General features: G+C 47.9%; 2 protein-coding genes and 1 pseudogene across 12 annotated transcripts; 1 reads left to right on the forward strand and 2 right to left on the reverse strand.

Annotated features, from left to right (window-relative positions):
- Nucleotides 1-783: 783 nt before the first annotated feature.
- DUSP18 (dual specificity phosphatase 18) lies at nt 784-16,964 on the reverse strand. Of its 11 annotated transcripts, XM_055105764.2 has the most exons (5): nt 16,179-16,964; nt 15,524-15,655; nt 13,679-13,845; nt 12,128-12,804; nt 784-1,030 (listed from the first exon to the last, which is right to left on the reverse strand). In XM_055105764.2, exon 4 carries the CDS (start codon nt 12,725-12,727, stop codon nt 12,161-12,163), a length of 567 nt encoding a protein of 188 aa, XP_054961739.1. In that variant the 5' UTR covers nt 12,728-12,804; nt 13,679-13,845; nt 15,524-15,655; nt 16,179-16,964; the 3' UTR covers nt 784-1,030; nt 12,128-12,160. The 11 variants fall into 11 exon arrangements, with proteins under 11 accessions (XP_054961739.1, XP_054961740.1, XP_054961738.1 ...); XM_055105765.2 differs by lacking the exon at nt 15,524-15,655; XM_055105763.2 differs by lacking the exon at nt 13,679-13,845.
- Nucleotides 2,609-8,131, reverse strand: LOC117977428 (large ribosomal subunit protein uL13-like; annotated as a pseudogene).
- Nucleotides 16,604-17,719, forward strand: LOC130541144 (uncharacterized). Its single transcript, XM_057301008.2, has one exon. It carries the CDS (start codon nt 16,604-16,606, stop codon nt 16,961-16,963), a length of 360 nt encoding a protein of 119 aa, XP_057156991.2. The 3' UTR covers nt 16,964-17,719.
- The last annotated feature ends 3,814 nt before the right edge of the window (nt 17,720-21,533 follow it).

Genomic DNA, 21,533 nt, shown 5'->3' on the forward strand with positions numbered 1-21,533 from the left:
TCTTTTCTTTTCTTTTTTTGAGACAGAGTTTCGCTCTGTCGCCCAGGCTAGAATGCAGTGGTGCAATCTTGGCTCACTGCAACCTCTGCCTCCCGGGTTCAAGTGATTCTTCTGCCTCAGCCTCCTGAGTAGCTGGAATTACAGGCATATGCCACCACACCTGGCTAATATATATATATATATTTTTTTTTTGGTAGAGATGGGGTTTCACCATGTTGCCCAGGCTGGTCTTGAACTCCTGACCTCAAGAAATCCACCTGCCTTGGCCTCCCAAAGTGCTAGGATTACAGGCGTGAGCCACTGCACTTGGCCAAAACAAACATTTCTTGATAAGTAGACCTTCAATGTAGTCTGGACCCTATGTAGAGAAAAAATCGGAGGGGCTCAAGACAGGAGGCAGGAAGACTAGGGAAGACCTGTTGTTGTGGTCTAGGCAACTCCATGACAGTGGGGACAGTGCTAGGGCAGAGTGGGTATCGGTTGCATCGATTTAGAGTAACAATTTATCTCAAAACCTTATGGCTTAGAGCAACAAACATGTAGTATCTCACAGTTTCGGTGGATCAGGAATTCGGGAGTGGCTTAGTGGGTTGGTTCTGGTTGAGTTTCTCATTAAGTTGTAGTCAAGATGTTGGTCTGAGCTTCAGTCATCTGAAAGCTTGGCTGGGGCTGGAGGATTTGTGGCCCCCCAGTGGGTTCACTTTGCCCACTGCCTAGACAAAGCTGATTTATCAAGACAGGGGAACTGCAATAGAGAAAGAGTAATTCACACAGAGCCTGGTGTGCAGGAGACCAGAGTTTTACTATTACTGAAATCAGTCTCCCCGACCATTCAGGGAGCAGAGTTTTAAGGACAACTTGGTGGGTTGGGGGAAGCCAGTGAGACAGGAGTGCTGATTGGTCAGGGATGAAATCACAGGATGTTGAAGCTGTTTTCTAGTGCCCAGTCAGTTCCTGGGTGGGGGCCACAAGATCAGACGAGCCAGTTTATCGATCTGGGTGGTGCCAGCTGATCCATCAAGGGCAGGGTCTGCAAAATATCACAGGCACTGAACTTAGGAGCAGTTTAGGGAAGGTCAGAATCTTGCAGCCTCCAGCTGCATGACTCCTAAACCATAATTTCTACTCTTGTGGCTAATGTTAGTCCTATATAGGCAATCTAGTCCCTAGGCAAGAAAGAGGTCTGCTTTGGGAAAGGGCCGTTATCATCTTCATTTTAATCTATAAACTATAAACTAAGTTTCTCCGAATGTTAGTTCAGCCTATGCCCAGGAATGAACAAAGACAACTTGGAGATTAGAAGCAAGATGGAGTCAATTAAGTTAGATCTCTTCCACTGTATCAGTCACAATTTTGCAAAGGCGGCTTCAGATTTACATTCAAAATGGGGCATTCACGTGGCTGTTGGCAGGAGGCCTCAGTTCCTTGCCATGTGGGCTTCTCCATAGGGCCCCTTGAGTGTCCTCAACACATAGTAGTTGGTGTCCACCAAAGTGAGTGATTCAAGAGAGCAAGAAACCACAAAGTCCTTTTAAATCTGATCTCAAAGGTCACACTCTGTCACTTCTCCAGTATCTTATTGGTTACAAGTCTATTTAGTGTGAACCCTTCCCACATTGACTACACAAAGGCAGGATTACCAGGAAGATGGGATTACTGAGAACATCTCTGAGGCTAGCTACCATATCAGTGAATATCTATTGAATGAGTCATTGAGGACATGAGGACATAACCTGGAGCCCTATAAGTAATTAGCCTGGGAGCATTCTGTTCTGGGTGGGGTCTTGTCAGCCACACCTCTGCATCCTCCCTAACCAAGTATTGCACAGTCCTGGCCCACAGCATGCACTTAGTAAATGCTTGCTCAGTGAGGGCTGGTGGCTGCCTTCTGTGCTCCCCACCACTGGCAGGTCAAGGCCTGGGCTCCCTGGCCTGGTATTTGAAGCCCTGGATGTTCTGATGTTTCCAAGCCTACCCCCACTGCCCTGAACCCTTCGGCTACTGGGGGGCCACCCTGTTCTCTATGCCTGCTGAAGTTTTTCAGTGTCTAGGTCTCCTGCTGCCCTATCCCGACTGCCACAACCCTCATGTACCCCCTTCCTCCTTTTTTTTTTTTTTTTTTTGAGACAGAGTCTTGCTCTGTTGCCCAGACTGCAGTGCAGTGGTGCGATCTCGGCTCACTGCAACCTCCGTCTCCTGGGTTCAAGTGATTCTCCTGCCTCAGCCTCCTGAGTAGGTGGAACTACAGTGCACACTACCATGCCCGGCTAATTTTTTTGTATTTTAGTAGAGACTGGGTTTCACCATGTTGGCCAAGCTGGTCTTGAACTCCTGATCTCAAGTGACCCACCCCCCTCGGGCTCCCAAAGTGCTTGGGATACAGCCCTGAGCCACCACGCCTGGCCGCCTCCCTTCTCTAAGCACTGCCAGCATCCCAGCTGTACCTGCTGCCCAGGCTGGGAATTTCTGTTTGTATGTTTAGACTTTCTTTGGAGGAGAACCCTTGTTAGGCTGGAGCCCAAAATCAATCAAGCCAAAGCACAGTTCCCTGTTTTTATTTATTTACATATTTATTTATTTATTGAGGAGTAAACAGTCTTTATTGGGCTCACAGCAGGAGTCCATGGGTCTTCAGGACACCCCAGTATTTGTCAGTTTCCTTCTCCACGTTCTTTTCGGCCTGTTTCTGTAGCCTCATTAGCTGTTTTTTTTTTTTTTTTTTTTGAGACAGAGTCGCACTCTGTCGCCCAGGCTGGAGTGCGGTGGCGTGATCTTGGCTCACTGCAAGCTCCGCCCCACGGGTTCACGCCATTCTCCTGCCTCAGCCTCCCGAGTAGCTGGGACTACGGGCGCCCGCCACCACGCCCGGCTATTTTTATTTTTTATTTTTTTAGTAGAGACCGGGTTTCACCATGTTAGCCAGGATGGTCTCAATCTCCTGACCTCCTGATCTGCCCGCCTCCGCCTCCCAAAGTGCTAGGATTACAGGCGTGAGCCACCGCGCCCGGCCATCCCATGAGCTGTTTCTTATTCTGGTAGTGGATCTTGGCCTTCTCCTTCCTCTTCTCCTCCAGGGTGGCTGTCACTGTCTGGTACTTCCAGCCAACTTTGTGATCCAGCTGCCCCAGGTAGGCAAACTTTCTTGTAGGCTTCAGATGCACAACCTGGAGGGCAGCAGGAACCACGACCTGCTTTTTCGTCATAGGGTGGTGGGATGCCGTTAAACACCTTGAGGCGGTCGTGGGCGGCCTGGCTTCCTTGGTCTCGCGGGGCAGCATGCCTCGGGGTCCGCCAGAAGATGCGGCTGGGGACCCGGAAGTGGTGGGGGCCCAGAAGTGGTAGGTGCCTCGGGAAGGGTTGCTGTTCATCCGCTTGTGGAGTAAGGCCAGGTACTTCAACTTCTTTCTATAGACATTGCCAGAAATACTGATGCCCCCGCAGTGTACGACCACCACCTTCCGGCCTGCTTAGCCACCATGGCCCTCAGGAAGCCCAGGAGATAGCTTCGACCGTTGAGCACCAGGACCTGCCCCTCTGCCATCTTCAGCAGCCGCCTGGGAAAGGAGTTCCCTATTTTTAGATGAAACAGGGAAGGGCATGGGGCCCCCTCACCCCTGAGGTACCTCTGCCAGATTTCCCTGGAACCCTGTTTGAAAACCACAGATCTAGTTCAATCCTCGTTGTCCATATGAGGAAACTGAAGCCCAAAGAATAGAAAGAACCAAGACGACCTTGTGCAGAGGGAGCAGTAGGATTAGGACTTCACCCTCCTAATTCCTGGGGTTCTGCTATTCTCTGCTCCCTACTCTGCTATGAAGAACAGAGCCACGGTGTGAAGTTACAGGGGCTGTGCAGGGTCTGGCCCAGGGTTGTAGGGACAGTTTGCCACAAGAAGCCAGCAGCCAGGTATGGTGGCTCACACCTGTAATCCTAGCACTTTGGGAGGCTGAGGAAGGTGGATGGCTAGAGCCCAGGAGTTCCAGACCCATCTGGACAACATAGCAAAACCCTGTCTCTACGGGGGGAAAAAAAAAAATAGCCAAGTATGGTGGTGCACGCCTGTAGTCCCAGCTACTTGGGAGGCTGAGATGGGAGGCTGCAGTGGGCTGTGATTACACCACTGCACTCCACTCTGGGTAACAGAGTGAGATCCTATCTAAAAAAAAAAAAAAAGAAAAAGAAAAAAAGAAGCCACTAGCCTGGCATTGCATAGCTCAGTCAACAAAATATCCTTTTTTTTTTCTTCCAGGAAAAGTAATTACAAATGTTTTGCCAAGGGCACGTCTAGCATGTCTCCCAGAAATGGGCCTGCCTTAGTATCCCTTCCATACCCAGGAACTAGCTAGAAGGAGCCTCAAGGAATCTGGTTTCAGCATAAACATGATGATGGATTTCAGTGTCACAGCTGGGAGCCCATAGTCAATTCTGCTTTCTGTAAATAGAGGTCTGTGGGGTGCCTTCTTATGCACGGATGGCATTGTGATTCCCATTTAACAGAGTAAGCAAAATTTCAGAAAAATTCCAGGGTCTGCCTGAAGTCAAAGCCAAGAGGTGGAAGAGTCAGGATGAGAATCCACACCTCTTAACATTCCTCCCAAGCTCCTTCTTAGGTGATATTGGGTCACGATCCGGAGGTGGAAAGTAATGGATTCTTAGGACTTTTTTTTTTCTTATTTTCATTCATTTATTGAGGCACCACTGCACTGCATCCTGGGCAAAAGGGTCTCACTCTGTTGCTGAGGACGCAGTGCAGTGGTGCCATCACAGTTGACTGCAGCCTCAACCTCCTTGGGCTCAAGCGATCCTCCCACCTCAGCTTCCCAAGTAGCTGCTGGGACTACAGGTGTGCACCACCATGCTGGGCTTTTTTTTTTTTTTTTTACTTTTTGTAGAGAAGGAGTCTCACTATGTTGCCCAGGCTGATCGCAAATTCCCAGGCTCAAGTGATCCTCCTGCCTCAGCCACCCAAAGGGCTGGGATTACAGGCATGAGCCACTGCACTTGGACTCTAAGGGCATTTGGATTTAACATCCCAGGATAGGAAAGCAGGGCTGTGTGCTTCAAGGTCAAGAGCTACCTGCCCCTGGGATCTGTAATTAGATCACCATCTCAACAGAGGTCATTCCGAGAAATCCTCAGGGCCAACAGCATGTCCCTGTTTATCTGACAGGGCATTATAAACTTCACAGAAACTTCTCAAACCAAATTTAATTGACTTTGGAAAGAAAGTGATTCCTCACTTTTGGAGTGAGAAAGTTAAAGGTTCATGTAATCAAAAAGAGACCTAGAATCCCTGTTCTAAGCCAGGCTGTTAGGCTATGGTACCACTTCTTTCTCCCCTACTATAGGACTGCATTCAAACCTCAACATGACCTTCTTCCTAGGTTGTCTGAGTAAAAGGCTGCTCTACTCTGAGTCCAAAAGAACAGTGTGAACTGTTTGGGAAAAGGACATGGACCCTCTCAAAAGCCCTCAACCTTAACCTCTCCCACTTAGGATATGAACTCCTGGTCTCATCATGTCCAATTCTGAATATTTAAAAAAAGAGTTAAAAAGGAGGAATGGCTTGGCCCAGAGGCTCATGCCTGTAATCGCAGCACTTTCGGAGGCTGAGGAGGAAGGATCACTTGAGCCCAGGAGTTTGAGACCAGCCTGGTCAACATAGTGAAACCCCATCTCTATTTTGTATAAAAATATAAAGTAATTAAAACTTAAAAAAGGAGGAATGAAAATTATGTTTACTCAACTATGAAAAAAATGCTCAGGAGGAAGGAACTAGATCACAATACTAATATGTTGACTTGGTTACAACGATGGGGATATTGTGGCTGGACCATATTTGTTTTCCTTTTTCTACGAATAAGCATGTAAGATAAATTTCTGGGCTGGGTGCAGTGGCTCACACCTGTAATCCCAGCACTTTGGGAGGCCGAGGTGGGTGGATCACCTGAGGTCAGGAGTTTGAGACCAGCCTGGCCAACACGGTGAAACCCTGTCTCTACTAAACACACACACACACACACACACACACACACACACACACACACACAAATTAGCCGGGCGTGGGGGCGGGCACCTGTAATCCCAGCTACTTGGGAGGCTGAGGCAGGAGAATTGCTTGAACCCGGGAGGCGGAGGTTGCAGTAAGCCGAGATCACACCACTGCACTTTAGCCTGGGTGACAGAGCAAGACTCTGTCTCAAAAAAAAAAAAAAAAAAAATTCTGGCCGGGTCTAGTGGGTCGCGCCTATAATCCCAGCACTTTGGGAAGCAAAGACAGGTAGATCACTTGAGCCCAGGAATTTGAGACCAGCCTGGGAAATATGGTGAGACGCTGTCTCTAAAAAAATTTTTTAAAGATTTAAAAAATAGGCCAGGCGCAGTGGCTCATGCCTGTAATCCCAGTACTTTGGGAGGCCGAGTCAGGTGGATCACGAGGTCAGGAGATCGAGACAATCCTGGCTAACACGGTGAAACCCCATCTCTACTAAAAGTACAAAAAATTAGCCGGGTGTGGTGGCGGGCACCTGTAGTCCCAGCTACTCGGGAGGCTGAGGCAGGAGAATGACGTGAACTCGGGAGGCGGAGCTTGCAGTGAGCCAAGATCACGCCACTGCACTCCAGCCTGGGCAACAGTGCAAGACTCCGTCTCAAAAATAATAATAATAATAATAATAATAATAATAATAATAATAATGATTAGCTGGATATGGTGTTGAGTACCTCTAGGTTCCAGTTACTCAGGAGGCTAAGGTAAGAGGATCATTGGAGGCTGGGAGTTTGAGGCTGCAGTGGGCGGTGATCACACCACAGTATCTAGCCTGGGCAACAGAATAAGACCATTTCAAAATAAATTTTTTTTTTAGTTAAAAAAAACTGAATCTCTCGGGGTTCTAGTTCTAAGTAAGATAGAGTAAGCAGTCTGTCTCTCCCACTGGCTGCAACTAAAAGCCCTGGAAATAATGGATCTGAGGACTCTGAAAAAGAAATATTAACAAGGCTGGGTGTGGTTGCTCATGCCTATAATCCCAGAACTTTGGGAGGCTGAGGCAGGAGGATCACTTGAGGCCAGGAGTTTGAGACTAGCCTGGGCAACAACAATGAGACTCTGTCTCTAGAAAAAAAAAAAAATTTTTTTTTTTTGGGGTAGCAGCAGTAACAGTGGTGGCCAGAAAAGCACCTAAAACTCTGACAAAGCGGAATCCTTTCATCTGTCCAAAGCATCTGCAATCTGAAAAGTAGAAGAGGGGAATCTCCGTTGCCTTTTTTCTCTCTTCATCCTGTCACCTGGCCCAAGAGTACACCCGCCATGGAGGGTGCGTAACAGAGCAGGGAGACTAAAGGACCCAATTTCTAGCTAAAGGGTCAGGAAAATGAGGGGTCTTGAAAGCTGGAGAATGTGGACAGGAGAGAGCTTGTGAAATAGATCCCATAAAGTTGCACATGAATTTGTAGGTTCACATGCATGGACCTGACCCTAAGCAGTATTCCAGTGAATGAGAACTGAACTATTAGGCAGAATACCCAGGTTTCAGACTGCTCACTGGGTGGCATAAGCTTAGGACTGTTCTGATTTACATGGCAAAGGCTTTGAAACTGAACTGATCGGCTGGGCGCGGTGGCTCACGCCTGTAATCCCAGCACTTTGGGAGGCTGAGGCGGGTGGATCACGAGGTCAGGAGATCGAGACCATCCTGGCTAACATGGCGAAACCGCATCTCTACTAGGCATGGTGGCGGGTCCCTGTAGTCCCAGCTATTCAGGAGGCTGAGGCAGGAGAATGGCGTAAACCTGGGAGGCAGAGTTTGCAGTGAGCTGGGATTGCGCCATTGCACTCCAGCCTGGGTGACACAGCGAGACTCCATCTCAAAAAAAAAAAAGAAGAAACTGAACTGATATTGGAACTACAATAGCCCACAGGAGACAGATGAGGATCGAACCGAAGAGGGTCAACTGCCTCCTAAAACAAAAACCTGACATTTTCCGTGGGATTTAAACAAGACCTATTCAAAATGCCTAGGATACAATCAAAATTACACACAAAGAACAAGGAAAGTCTGGACCCTGAGATGACCCAGATGTTGGAATTATCAGAAAAAGACTCTTTTTTTCTCTCTTTTTTTTGAGATGGAGTTTCACTCTTGTTGCCCAGGCTCGAGTTCAATAGCATGATCTTGGCTCACTGCAACCTCCGCCTCCTGGGTTCAAGCGATTCTTCTGCCTCAGCCTCCCGGGTAGCTGTGATTACAGGCGCCCGCCACCACATCCAGCTAATTTTTTGTATTTTTAGAGACGGGGTTTCAACATGTTGGCCAGGCTGGTCTCGAACTCCTGACCTCAGGTGATCCACCAGCCTCAACCTCCCAAAGTGCAGGGATTACAGGCTAAATAAGAATTTTAGAACTAAGAAAATATAAGAATCAAGATTTGGAAATGATGTTTCTGACCTATTCCCTGGAAAATGTGAATGTTACTTTATATGACAAAGGAGACTGCAGATGTAACTTATGCAGATATAACTGATTTTATTTTTATGTTAGTGGGCTCATTCTAATCACATGAGTCTTTTAAAGCAGAGTGATTCTCTCTGGCTGGACTTAGATGTAAAAGAAGGAAAAGTTAGAAGTATTTAAAGTGTGAGAAGAATTCAACCTATTTCTGGAGGGGGACACGTAGAAAGCACCAGAATGTGGGCAGCTTCTACGGAGAAAAGGCCAACCCCCAGCTGACAGCTAAGAAAACAGGGTCCTCTACCCTGCAACTGCAATGCACTAAATTCAGCCAAGAACCCAAATGAATGTGGAAGCAGATTCTTCCTCAGAGCCTCCAGGGAAAAACACATTTGGTTTTGGCCGTATGAAACGTGATTTTGACCTTGTGAGACTCTAAGCAGAGGACCTAGTCAAGTCCAATCAAGCTTCTGACCTATAGAAATTGTGAGAAAATATATGGATGTTGTTTTAAGCCACTAAGTTTGTGGTAATTTGTTACAGCACCAAGAGTAAACTAATACATTATCCAAAATGAGCAGCAGAGAGAAAAAAAATTTTTTTTTTGAAACACAGTCTCACTTTGTCACTCAGGCTGGAGTGCAGTGGCACGATCTTGGCTCACTGCAGCCTTGACCTCCCTCCTGGGCTCAAGTGATCTCTCACTTCAGCCCCAACAAATAGCTGGGACTACAGGTGCATGCCACCACACCCACCTAGAGAAAATTTTTTAAAAAATGAATAGTCTCAGGAATTCACGGACAATGTCAAAAGCTCTAACATTCATGTTATCAATGACACAGAAGTACAGGACAGTATGGTACAGAAAACAATACTTGAAGAAATCATAGCTGAGAACTTCCCAGATTTCTGAAACACAATCAAGTGGCTCTGTGAACTCTGATAAGGATAACCGAAAGAAATCCATGTCCATATACATCATAATTAAACTGATGAGAACCAAAGACAAGGAGAAAATCTTAAAAAGCAGCTGGGGAAAAATAAAGCATTACCTGTTGGGAAACAATAGTGAGAATGCCTCTGGATTTCTGAGAAAAAACCATGGAGGCCAGAAGGCATAGAACAATTTTTTTTTTTTTTTTTTTTGAGATGGAGTCTTGCTCTGTTGCCCAGGCTGGAGTGCAATGTCCTGATCTTGGCTCACTGCAACCTCTGCCTCCCGGGTTCAAGTAATTCTCCTGTTTCATTCTCTAATCTCAGTAGCTGGGATTACAGGCACTTGCCACTACGCCCTGCTTTCATATTTTTAGCAGAGACAAGGCTTTTGCCATGTTGGCCAGGCTGGTCTCGAACACTTGACCTCAAGTGATCTGGCCACCTCGGCCTCCCAAAGTGTTGGGATTACAGGCATGAGCCGCCATGCCCGGCCTCAATTGTATTTCTATATACTAATAATGAGCAATTGGAAAAAAAATCTACAATAGCCACCCCCCCGCCAAGTGAAATATAGTTTGAGACCCATTCATGGATCTCAAATCCAAAAATGTGAAATGCTCAAAATCTAAAACTTTTTGAGAGCTGAAATGACTATCAAAGGAAATACTCATTTAAGCATTCTGGATTTTGGAGTTGGGATGCTCAAGTAATATTTGCTTCAGGTAAAGCAAATATTAACCTGAAAATAATCCAAAATATTTCTGGTCCCAAGCATTTCTTTTTTTCTTTTCTTTTTCTTTTTGAGATGGAGTCTCACTCTCGTTGCCCAGGCTGGAGTGCAATGGTGCAAGCTCGGCTCACTGCAACCTCCGCCTCCTGGTTTCAAGCAATTCTCCTGCCTCAGCCTCCCAAGTAACTGGGATTACAGGCACCCAGCTGTAAAAGAAAAAGCATTTGGCTTCTACTGGAATCTGGAGCCACAGTTTGGTGTCAAACAGAGCAGCTGTGCTTTTGTTTCAAATGCTGTTTGCTGAAAACCTCTGGATCAGAAGAGCTGGTCTTCAGCCAGGTCCTTGGCACCAAGAGGATGTGAACAATCCTGAATTCCAGGGCCTACTGATGGAGTCCACTCGTTAGTCCCTTTGACACTGCCCCCTTATGGATCCCAGTAGTCAGCCGGGGTGCAGGTTTTCATAGTGATTCTAAACAAGGCTGCAATCACTGTTTAGAAGTGATTGGGGGAAGCTGGAACTGTGCTCCTTGTTTCAGGACCTCTAGATTGCACCTAGATTAAACAAGATGGAAGCTCTCAAAAGGCTCTAAGTCTAGGCCTCCTGTGAGGTAGGGTCTGAAAGGACTTAAACCATTTTTTTTTTTTTTTTTTTTACACACAGGGTAACTTTTTGGAAGAGTACTTTGTAACAATAAAGTGCTGTGCACAGAAAGGAGAAATGCCATTATGAGGATGTGTGTGCCGACCTGGGACCAGCAGGGTGAAAGAGTCTATCATTCATGATGAGAGCTGCCATTTGCGCTAAGCACACACCATGTGCCAGGCACTATGCCAAGAAATTGTTGAATCTTCACAATAACTCTGTGAGAAAAGGGCTGTCATTGGACAGATGAGGACACTGATGCTCCCAGGGGTCCACATCACATGAAGAGGAGGTGACAGGGCTGGGCCTTGGTCCGAAGCTCCAGCCTTCCAAGCCAAGGCCTGTGAGAGGAACCCCTGAGACCTGATGTTAGGCCTGTTTTTCTCATGTGCCCTGGAGAAGGGGACTAACACCATCTTTTGCCAAAGTTTGGTGAGGGATGGCCAAGAGCTCTTTGAAACTTTGCCATGTATAATAGCACTCACAATTTTTTTTTAATTTTTTATACAGTGGTATCGGGGTACAGTGGCTCATCAACACTTTGGGAGGCTGAGGCGTGAGGATTGCTTGAGGCCAGGAGTTTGAGACCAGTCTGGGCGACATAGTAAAATCTCATCTCTATAAAAAAAGAAAAAAAATGAGGCGGGCATGGTGGCAAACATCTGTAGTCCCAGCCACGCAGGAGGCTAAGGTAAGAGGATCACTTGAGCCTGAGAGGTTGTGGCTACAGTGAGCCATGATCACACTACTGCACTCTAGCATGGGTGACAGAGCAGGACAGTTTCAAAAAAAGACAAAAAAAAATTTACACAGTGGAATGCTTTCTTTAAAAACTATCTTATGCATAAGTACAATCTAGAAAACCAGAACTGGGCCACTTATAGTGAAGGTGGAAGCAGAGGTGGCCTGGGACCCCCCAGGATTCCTGAAGCACTGCCTGAAGGCCATTTATCTAGTAGATTGGCACTCACTGTAAGAAGCGCAAGAGGTACCATGATGCTTAAGGCTCTGGCTCTGGGTGTGAAAGAATGAGGTGGAATTGTAGCAGATTCATTCCTGGGTCAATCTGTTTTTGGGGAGGGCTGCAGGATTCCAGGCCTGCCATGTGCAATGGGTGCTGCCCTCTTTCTTCTGGGCACCATCTGCCTCAACCTATCCCCTGGCCAGTGTCACTCACAGGGCAGAAAATTTATCTTCACCATCTCACAATTAGTTTAATCTTAAAAAAAAATGGATTATAAAGTTAAAAGCTACAGCAACTCTTTTTTTTGTGCTCATAAAAGGCATCATCTGTTTTTTTCTGTATCAACAAAAGTAGAATGTTCAAGTTTGGATCTTGGTGTAAGATCAACAATAGATCTGTACCTCTGACTCCAATGCAGGGGCTGGTGGGATGGCTCACAGTGGAATCATCAAACGGACTTCCTTCTCATAGATGTCAGGGATCATTCCCACTGGGGAACTGACCATGTGCACAGTGTTCTTGCCAAACAATTGGAACTCATAGTGGATGAGCTGCTCCCAAAAGCCACTGTTGGGTCGGATGATGGGCCGGCATGACTTGGTCCACGTGTGGGCGTCCAGCAGGGACATGGCGTGGTACTTCATGAGGTAGGCGAGGCACAGGGCAGCTGAGCGGCTCACACCAGCAGCACAGTGCAGCAAAGTACGGCCCTGCTTCATCTCCACGCTGTGGATATGGTCAGCAATAGGGTCAAAGAAGTCACAGAGACGTGAGTTAGGGGAGTCAGCCACAGGTACCTGCATGTACTGGATATCCTCATACAAGGTGTTCACTACCTCCACTGAGACATTGATGACCATGGTGATCTGGTTGCTAGACAGCATGAGCTTGTTGTTGGCGGCCACACCACTGCTGATATACAGGCTTTTGGTTATCTGCGAGAGGCCGCTGACTGAGGGCTGCCGGAACTGAACTGGGAAGGCACACGAGGGTGCTGTCATCAAGGCGGTGGGTCAGTGGTCAGCAGTCAGCGAAGCACGAAGGCTGCGTCTTTCTGCTAGGCCGTGTCCATGGAAAACTGCAGAGAGGGAGAGGATGTTTAGAGGGCAGGTGCCCAGAGGGCCAATTCCAGGGGATCCCTGGGAAATGGATGGATAGGCCTATAGCATTCCCCAAGGCAGTCCTCTGACCATCATAGCAGAATTACCCAGCAAACTCATTTAAAGTACAGATACCCAGGTCCCTCTCCAAACCCACAGTCAGACTCTTGGGGTGAAGAGCATGAATCTGCATTTTCAGCATGCTTCTCAGGTGGTCTAATGTGCACTGCCCTATAGGACAAACGGCAAGTCCCCAAATCTGGCACTTGAGGCCTCCCTTGAGGGGTCCCACAGCTCTGGTTGGGCAGATGACTTGTGTCCCTCAGCTGTGCCTTGGCCTGATTCTCCATTTAAGCTCACAGAGCCCTTTTCTTGCTGCTCTTCCAAATTCTCTCCTTCCTTCCAGCCCCTCTGAGTGGGAACCATTTGTACAGTCTTCCTCCTCAGTCTTCTGACTTTATGCCCAAATCATAAGGTCCTGAGCCAGTGGCATGGAACCAGAGCCCACTGTGCTGGCAGTCACTGAGGAGGCTGGTATAAGAGTAGGGAGGGTTCCCATTTTCCCCCTCTAAGAACCATCTCTTTAAAGAGACAGGATATGCCCATGTGAAGCTGATGTCAAATACAAAATCCTAAATTGTTAGACATGCTCCTGCACCTTGCCTCTGAAGAAGGCCTGGGAAAGGGAGTGGCTGAAAGCTTCCTGGAAGCCAGCATAATGGGCACCACAGCAACCCCAGGGACAAGCACAGAGACAGCAGGGCCTTAGGAAGACCTGCCACACCTGCATCATGCTGCCTGCAGCAGAGCTGTGAAACACACCCCAGGGAGAGGCAGACCCCCTGCCTTCACCTGCTCGATAGGCTCAGTCGCCGCTAAGTAATTGGGGTAGGGGTTCAGCCGCAGATCTGCTTCCCGCGCCGCAGACCATGCAGTCGTCGGTGCTCCTCAGGTGCGGCCCGGGTGCCCAGAGCATTCGTTAGACTCTCGGACCCTCACTTTCTCAGTCTTAAACAAAGCTGCAAAAACCAGGACATCTTTATACATTCCGCTGAAATAGGGGCATTTGGATTTAGATCACACCTTTCAAGGCCAAGTGGCAGTCTTCACCAGGCACGAGAAATGAGGAGCCAAAGTTTTGTTTCCCTGCTTAATATATTTCAGTGGCTATCCACTGTGAGGATAAGATGGAGCCACTTAGTTTGGCTGTCAAGGCCATTTGTGACCTGGCTCCTGCCTGTCTCTCCAGCCTCTTATTAGGCTTCTCCATGCTCTGAAGGGCCTCAGGTGAACCGAGCCACTTACAGTTCCTTAGGGACAACCTGTCCTCTCCAGCCAGTGGCCTTTGCCCCTGCTGATCTCTCAGTCTCTTTCCTTATGAACCCATCAGATCCTGATCTGGTCCATTCAGCAGAGGACTGCAGAAGTCTGAGGAGCCTTAAGATATCAACTTAAAGGTAACTGTTTTAAGGGAAATCTCCTTAGATCACACCCCTCCCTCACGTTTGACCAACTCTGCTCCAGGCTTTCTTAGCCCTATGTTCTCTCCTTCCTAACACTTACTGAAGACGTAGTTTTGCTCCGATCTGTCTGATTATTTGATTAATGTCTGTCTCCCCAAGAGACTGTGAGCCCTTTAGCGATATGATGGTGTCTGTCTTCACTCCCACTCTATCACCAACTAGTGCCAAGCGCTGTGTCCCCACAAGTAGGTGCTTGATAAATATTTGTTGAATGAAGAAATGACTCCCAACAGCTATGACTCTGCCTTCTGAGAGGTTTTCTGGAAAGAATGAGTTCTCTGGCCGCGTGTCTCCAGAATTCCAGAGAGGGGCTGGGTGGGGATGGGGGTGGTTCTGAGGCTACTAAAGAGAAAGACGAAAGGTTGTATAGGCAAATCCTACCTGCCAATGCCCCAGACTCAAATGCATCAGGCTCATTCCCGGAAGGACAGAGAGGGCTGGCTTGCTACAGAGGTGATATGAAGGGCAAAGAAAAAGCCTCGTGAACCCAGATGGAAGTCTAAATGCTAAGGAATGTTCTGGATCCTCGTCATCAGAAAATCCATAGAGAAGTGAACTGATGTCCCCCCAAACCACTGCCCAGTGGGTAACGGGAATAGAGGAATGTGCTGTTCATTATAGCCACTAAAAGTCTGCAGAAGTGACAATGCTCTTGCAGGTGAGGGTAGTGATGCGAGGAGTCATTTTCATGCTAGTTAAGAAATATCTATCAGGGCTGGGCACGGTGGCTTAAGCCTATAATCCCAGCACTTTGGAAGGCCGAGGCGGGCAGATCACCTGAGGTCAGGAGTTCAAGACCAGCCTGACCAACATGGTGAAACCCCTGTCTCTACTAAAAATACAAAAATTAGCCAGGCGTGGTGGCATGGTCCTGTAGTCCCAGCTACTCAGGAGGCTGAGACGGGAGAATTGCTTGAACCCGGGAGGCAGAGGCTGCAGTGAGCCAAGATTGTGCCACTGCACTCCAGCCTGGGAGACAGTGTGAGACTCCATCTCAAAAAAAAAAAAAAAAAAGCAATCTCTATCAGGCACTGTATTAGGTGTTGGAGATACTGAAATGTACAAGACAGGCATGGCCCCTTTTCTCAGGGAGCTCAAAGACTAGTGGGAGAAACAGATAGTAAACAGGCAATTACAGGCAGACAGAGCTTGAAAATAGGATAACAGTACCTACCTTAAAAGGATGCTGTGAAATTAAACGAGATAATCCACGTAAAGAGTTTTCTCAGGGCTTGGCATAGAGTAAGCCCTCTCAAAATGATAACTATTTTTCTCGCTTCTGATAGGGAAGTTAAAATGCAGGGCTCTGTGAAAGGGAAGTGTAAAAAAGATTTCTTCCAGGTCGGAGCCTAGGGAGTCGCAAAGACCACCTGAAGAAATCACAAAAGATCTAAAGAACGTTTAGCTTGAGAGGGAGGAGGAGAAAAAAATAGCAACTCGGTAGCAGTTCAGCTTCACCACTTCACAGCCTATGAAGTATTTGGCTTCCCTCATCTGGTTCGATCTTCAAAGCAACCTAATCAGACCGGCGTCTAGAGTTAATATTTCCATTTTACAAAAGAGGAAAGTGAGACACAGCGCGGAAAAGGACTTGTTCAGAACGAGTCATAAAGCAAAGAAGCCGACCTTTATGGTCCATTATGTGTGGGAAAAATGAACAAACACCGCGGGGCGTTCGTGAAATACTAAGTTATAAACATGGAACAAAGTCCAAGAGTTAACGAGAGCGAAGCATCACTTCTAGGGGTGGGCCGGGTAGGTTTCCTGGGGGAGCTGGCATTGGAATAGGCTTCTTCGCCTGCTTAGTGTCAGGACCCCCGGGGTTTTACCTCTCTCCCTCAGGCGGGTGGGCGGGTTCGCTCAGGAAGTAGCCGCTTGGGGAAGCCTTAGGCAAGGTTCTTCGGAAGAGAGACCCGTCATGATCCCGCAGCCTCAATCCCCGCTGGCCTAACGCTTTGGTTTCCATAGCAATGGGCTCGTCGCAGAAAGGAATAGCCTGTGCCGGGTCTTCAGAGAAATCCTGGCCTCAGCTCCACGCCCCTGAGCAGCCCCACCCTGGCTCAACCTGTTACCCGCCCTGCCGGCAAGCCGGGGTCACTGCAGTCCCCGTGGCGAAGCAGGGTGAGCTCAGCTCACCTCACCTCACCCCACTCCATCCAGCCCTGCCCATCTCTACGGCAACGGGCCGGGTCGCACCAGGGCTGCAGCCGAGAGACAATCTCACCGCTTCCGTAGCCGCCCGGGCTCTGTGCGCATGTGCGACACTCCCTCCCCGGCCCCGGCCCCGCCCCCTTATGCGTCTCCCAGGCAACGCGCCGCGCGGGGCTCCAGGTTCCGCCCAGGGACTAACTCCAGGTCTGCGCGCGTCCAACGAGCACGGCTCTCAACCGGCCTCCTGGCGCCCAACGACGATGGCTTCCAACCGGCCTCCGTGTGCCCAACGACCATGACTCCCAACCGGCCTCCAGTTTCCAACTGTTTCTCGAACAGGGAAGCCGCCATGACACAGCTGACTACGCCCTTGGTCACAGGGGACCTGAGATCCTCCACGATTTACGGGACCGGCGCCACCTCGGGCTCGAACCACCCTCTCGTTAGGGCCGCCGCTAAGTAATCGGCGTAGGGGTTCAGCTGCACATCTCCTTCCCGCGCCGCGGACCGAGCAGTCGTTGGTGCTCTTCAGGTGCGGCCTGGGTGCCCAGAGCCTTCGTTAGACTCTCGGACCCGCAAGGGAGCCCGAATTCTTTCAGACTCGCTCTCCCTCAGCCGGACCTCGGCCCTTTTTCACACCCCAGGGGAGTCTGGATTTCTCATAGTCCTGGGCACCAGCCCCTTCCCAGTCTAGCTCTTGGGACTCCCTGAAGCCAGAACTCCCTCGCCTGGACTCCCGGGAGAACCTGGAATCCCCATCTCCAGTCCACATTTTCTCAGAATCGGTCCTAGCCCTTCAGTCTCCCAGGCATGACATCGTGTGGTCCCAGCGCCCTAGGTGGTGAGCTGTGACTCTCCTTAGAGCCTGGCGAGGCCGAGGTCCTCCCCAGCTCGAACCCATCCCACACTCCCCTTCTCAGCCTCTGTGTTCCCCAGTGGTCCTGGAAAAGCCCCCAGTTCCCTCTGCCTGGCCCCAATCCTCACAAACCCAATTACCCACGCTCCTTTCCATTCCATAACCCCCATCACTGCATCCTCCAGGCTCCCATCCATGGAGGACTTGAGGTGGAAAGCAATTTGGTTCAAAATAACCATTATTTATTACTTGAAAGGGAATATTTCCAGTCGTTGCCAGCCTCCTCCCCTTCTAGTATTGGTAAATTTTTTGCACCACTGAGTGGGTGAAGAGTTTTATGCGTCTTTAAATGTTTTAAGGATTTTTTAAAAAAAAAAAACTCTCAGGATTTGGGGGACTTTTGTGTTTGAGCATCTTGATCTCTAAACCAGCTTTTTCCATCACCTCATACCTAGGCTATGCATAGAGGTCAGAAAAATGTAAATGAGAGATTGAGAAGTTGGATTGTTCATACTAGTTTGTAAATATGAAAACATTCACAACACTCCAGTTCCAAATAGGCTGAAAATGCATTAGAAAAACTAGTCCTTCAATATTTTTTATCCTTCTCCAGTTGTCTTTTTTGACCTAATTATAAAAGTAGTGTACACTTATAGAAAAATGAGGACAGGCATGGTGGCTCACGCTTGTATTCCCACCACTTCACTTTGAAAGGCTGAGGCAGTTGGATCACCTGAGCTCAGGAGTTCAAGACCAGCCTGGGCAACAGGGTGAAACCCCATCTCTACCAAAAATACAAAAAATTAGCTGGGCTTGGTGGCTCACCTGTGGTCCCAGTTACTCAGGAGGCTGAGGTGGGAGGATCGTTTGAGCCTGGGATGTGGAGGTTGCAGTGAGCTGAGATTGTGCCACTACTCTCCAACCTGGGGGACAGAGTGAGACCCCGTCTCAAAGAAATAAAAAGAAGACAAGACAGGCCAGCAGCATAAGTGGCTAGGGACAATCACTGTTAACATTTTGGTGTATTTTGATCAGAATCCATTCATATATATATATATGTTACAACATGCTTATACTTAAAAAAGATACATCACAAAAGTTCACTTTTTAGTAACCTGCCTTTTTCTCCCATCTAATATACCACCCGTCTATGTTTCATACACAATTACATGTATTTTATTTTATGACATACCAAAATTTATTCAATTGCCTCCATATTGTAGATTTTGTTTCCACATTTTAGAAAGAAAATATGAACAATTTTTTTTTTTGAGACAGAGTCTAGCTCTGTCGCCCAGGCTCGAGTGCAGTGGCACAGTCTTGGCTCACTGCAACCTCTGCCTCCTGGGTTCCAGTGATTCTCCTGCCTTAGCCTCCTGATTAGCTGGGATTACAGGTGCTCACCACTATACCCGGCTAATTTTTGTATTTTTAGTAGAGATGGGGTTTCACCATGTTGGCCAGGCTGGTCTTGAACTCCTGACCTCAAGTGATCTGCCCACCTTGGCCTCCCAAATTGCTGGGATTATAGGCCTCAGCCACTGTGCCTGATCCTGAAGAATTATTTTTAAATGGGCAAAACCATTTAAAGGTATTTATTTGTAAGACTACGTCATGGTGTAACCAAATTATCAAAAAGTGAAAACGCAGTGCTTAGAAGTATATCCACTCTTCAGCATTTCCTCATTTTGACCAGATTGTTATATTTTCACCTGGAGTACCTGGCTCCATTCTACCCCACCCCACCCCATGTTTCACCTCTCACCTTTCAGAGTCTCCTAAAACCCCTGTCCACCCCACACCTCCCTATTTTTTCTAAATTTTCCCCAAACCTTCTTCTGGAATTCCCCTATTAACCAGCCTAACATCTGTCCAAACTCTTCACTTTTATTTCTCCCTGCTCTGATCTATACTCCCCCAAGCCCCCGCCTCCCAGATCCCCTTTAGGCACAGGGTCTAGAGCAAGCGCTCCCCAAGCTAAACACCTCTCAAATTCATCCTTCGAACCCTACTCTACAACTTTTACTCCTCCCCTCTAAGACCCCTCTCTCCCATTTCATCCTTAAGAAGGATCAACAAGATGACTGCTTTTGGCTGGGTGGGCATGGTGGCTCTCACGCATGTAATCCCACCACTTTGGGAGGCCAAGGCAGGCATATCTCTTGAGGTCAGGAGTTCGAGACTAGCCTGGCTAACATGGTGAAACCCCGTCTCTACTAAAAATACAAAAATTAGCCAGGTGTGGTGGCACACGCCTGTAATCCTAGCTACTCGGGAGGCTGAGGCAGGAGAATCGCTTGAACCCGGGAGGTGGAGGTTGCAGTGAGCCGAGATTGTGCCACTGCATTCCAGCCTGGGAGACAGAATGAAACTCCATCTCAAAAAAACAAAAGACTGCTTTGGAAGATGGTTCTGAGTTCCTGATAACCCTTCTCTTGTGGACTGCACTGGGGCCCTTTTACAAACACAGAATTGCTTTTCTTCTGGGTGTCCATGAAACACCCCTTTAGCATATCTTTCCACAAGAAGAAACTGTGGTTACTCCGTTGCTTCTCTGAAAATTGTAACAGAGCTGCACTTGTCCTAAGATACCCGGGGAAGCCTCAGCCACTCCCCCAGGACCCTGTCAAATCTGCTCTGGCCCTGGCCTCAGCCATCTGTAACCTGTGTCACCTTTCCCTCCCCACTCCAGCTTACTGATTCCAGTGAAGCAGCAGTGAAAAATTTTTTACTCATATAAAAAGAGCAGTTTATCTTGGGTGGGTTTTTATGACAAGCTCATAGCACAACGACTCCATGAGGTGCAGGTAAAGTAGCCACAAGCTTTTGCATTAGAGGGTGTTAGTGGCTTGACCCATATTCATTTCATTCTCTCTATATCCTGGGGGATCATAAAGGTGATAGGAAGTCCCCAAGGTGCTCTAAGGCAGGCCCTGTTTTACAGAGGAGGCAATTGACACTCAGGGTTACTGACTTGCCCAAGGTGTCACACCTGTTCCTAGGCTAAGGAGGCTAGAAAGACTCCATGTCTCTTGGTTTTGTTTTTGTTTTTGTTTTTCCTGAAAGCACATTATCTCTCTAGGGAACCCATGAATAGATTCTTATTTTCTCCCATACAAAGTCTTGGGTTCTAGGCTGGGCGCGGTGGCTCATGCCTGTAATCCCAGCACTCTGGGAGGCAGGACGGTCACTTGAGGTTAGGAGTTCGAGATCAGCCTAGTCAATGTGGCGAAGCCCCGTCTCTACTAAAAATACAAAACTGATCTGGGCGTGGTGGTAGGTGCCTGTAATACCAGCTACATGAGAGGCTGAGACATGAGCATTGCTTGAACCGGGTGGTGAAGGTTGCAGTGAGCTGTGATAGTACTCCAGCCTGGGCAACAGAGCAAGACTCCATCTCAAAAAAAAAAAAAAAAAAAAAAAACCAAGCAAAAATAAATAAATAAAACCCCCAAAAAACTAAGGTCTTGGGTCCTAGAGTTTGAATCAGCATTAACACCATCTTGTCAGTTTTTTCCTTCGGGGATTATCCCCATTTTCCAGATGAGAACTGAGGCTCTTCTCCCACTTTTTGCTTATGGACAGGTAAGAGTTTGACTCAGGCTTACTCAAAAGCCTGAGTGCTGTCACCTGCTGTTCCCATAGACCCTAATTGATGAACTGATTAAACCTGTCCTTAGGGCCTGCTTGGGACAGCTACTGTGTTGGGCGCTAGGAAGAGACACATGGAAAAGATGGACACCAAGAACATACTCATTTTTTCAAACAGAGCAGGAAGCCCAGGGTTGAGCTTCTGCCCCTTCTTGACTCTGTTGACTTCTCTCCATGTTCCAGGGTCAAGTCTGGATGGGCCCACAGGATTCTAACATCGACAACAGTTGGAGATCCTTAAGAGATGGTGCCAGATCCTCTTGAAGGTCACAAAGACAAAAGCAGAGCAGAGACCTGGGCATTTCTGCCTCTGCTAAACTTCCAATGGTGTGATGTAGTGGAACTAGATGGGCAGGCCAGCTTTGTGTGACCTTGGGTGAATCACACTTCCTCCAGACTCTGCTTTCTCATTTGTAAAAATAGGATCTATTAAGATCCTCTCAGTGGCAGGTAATATAAACTGAACTTGAACTAGTTCAAGCAAAATAGAGAAGTTGGGTTTACATAATCAAGGATGGATAGGGCA

Source organism: Pan paniscus, chromosome 23 (assembly GCF_029289425.2).
Source record: "Pan paniscus chromosome 23, NHGRI_mPanPan1-v2.0_pri, whole genome shotgun sequence".
Lineage (NCBI taxonomy): Eukaryota > Metazoa > Chordata > Mammalia > Primates > Hominidae > Pan > Pan paniscus.

Bases quoted from the DNA above. Each gene is read 5' to 3' on its own strand.
- DUSP18 (XM_008964434.5), bottom strand. From the start codon at position 12,727: ATGACAGCACCCTCGTGTGCCTTCCCAGTTCAGTTCCGGCAGCCCTCA.
- LOC130541144 (XM_057301008.2), top strand. From the start codon at position 16,604: ATGTGCGACACTCCCTCCCCGGCCCCGGCCCCGCCCCCTTATGCGTCT.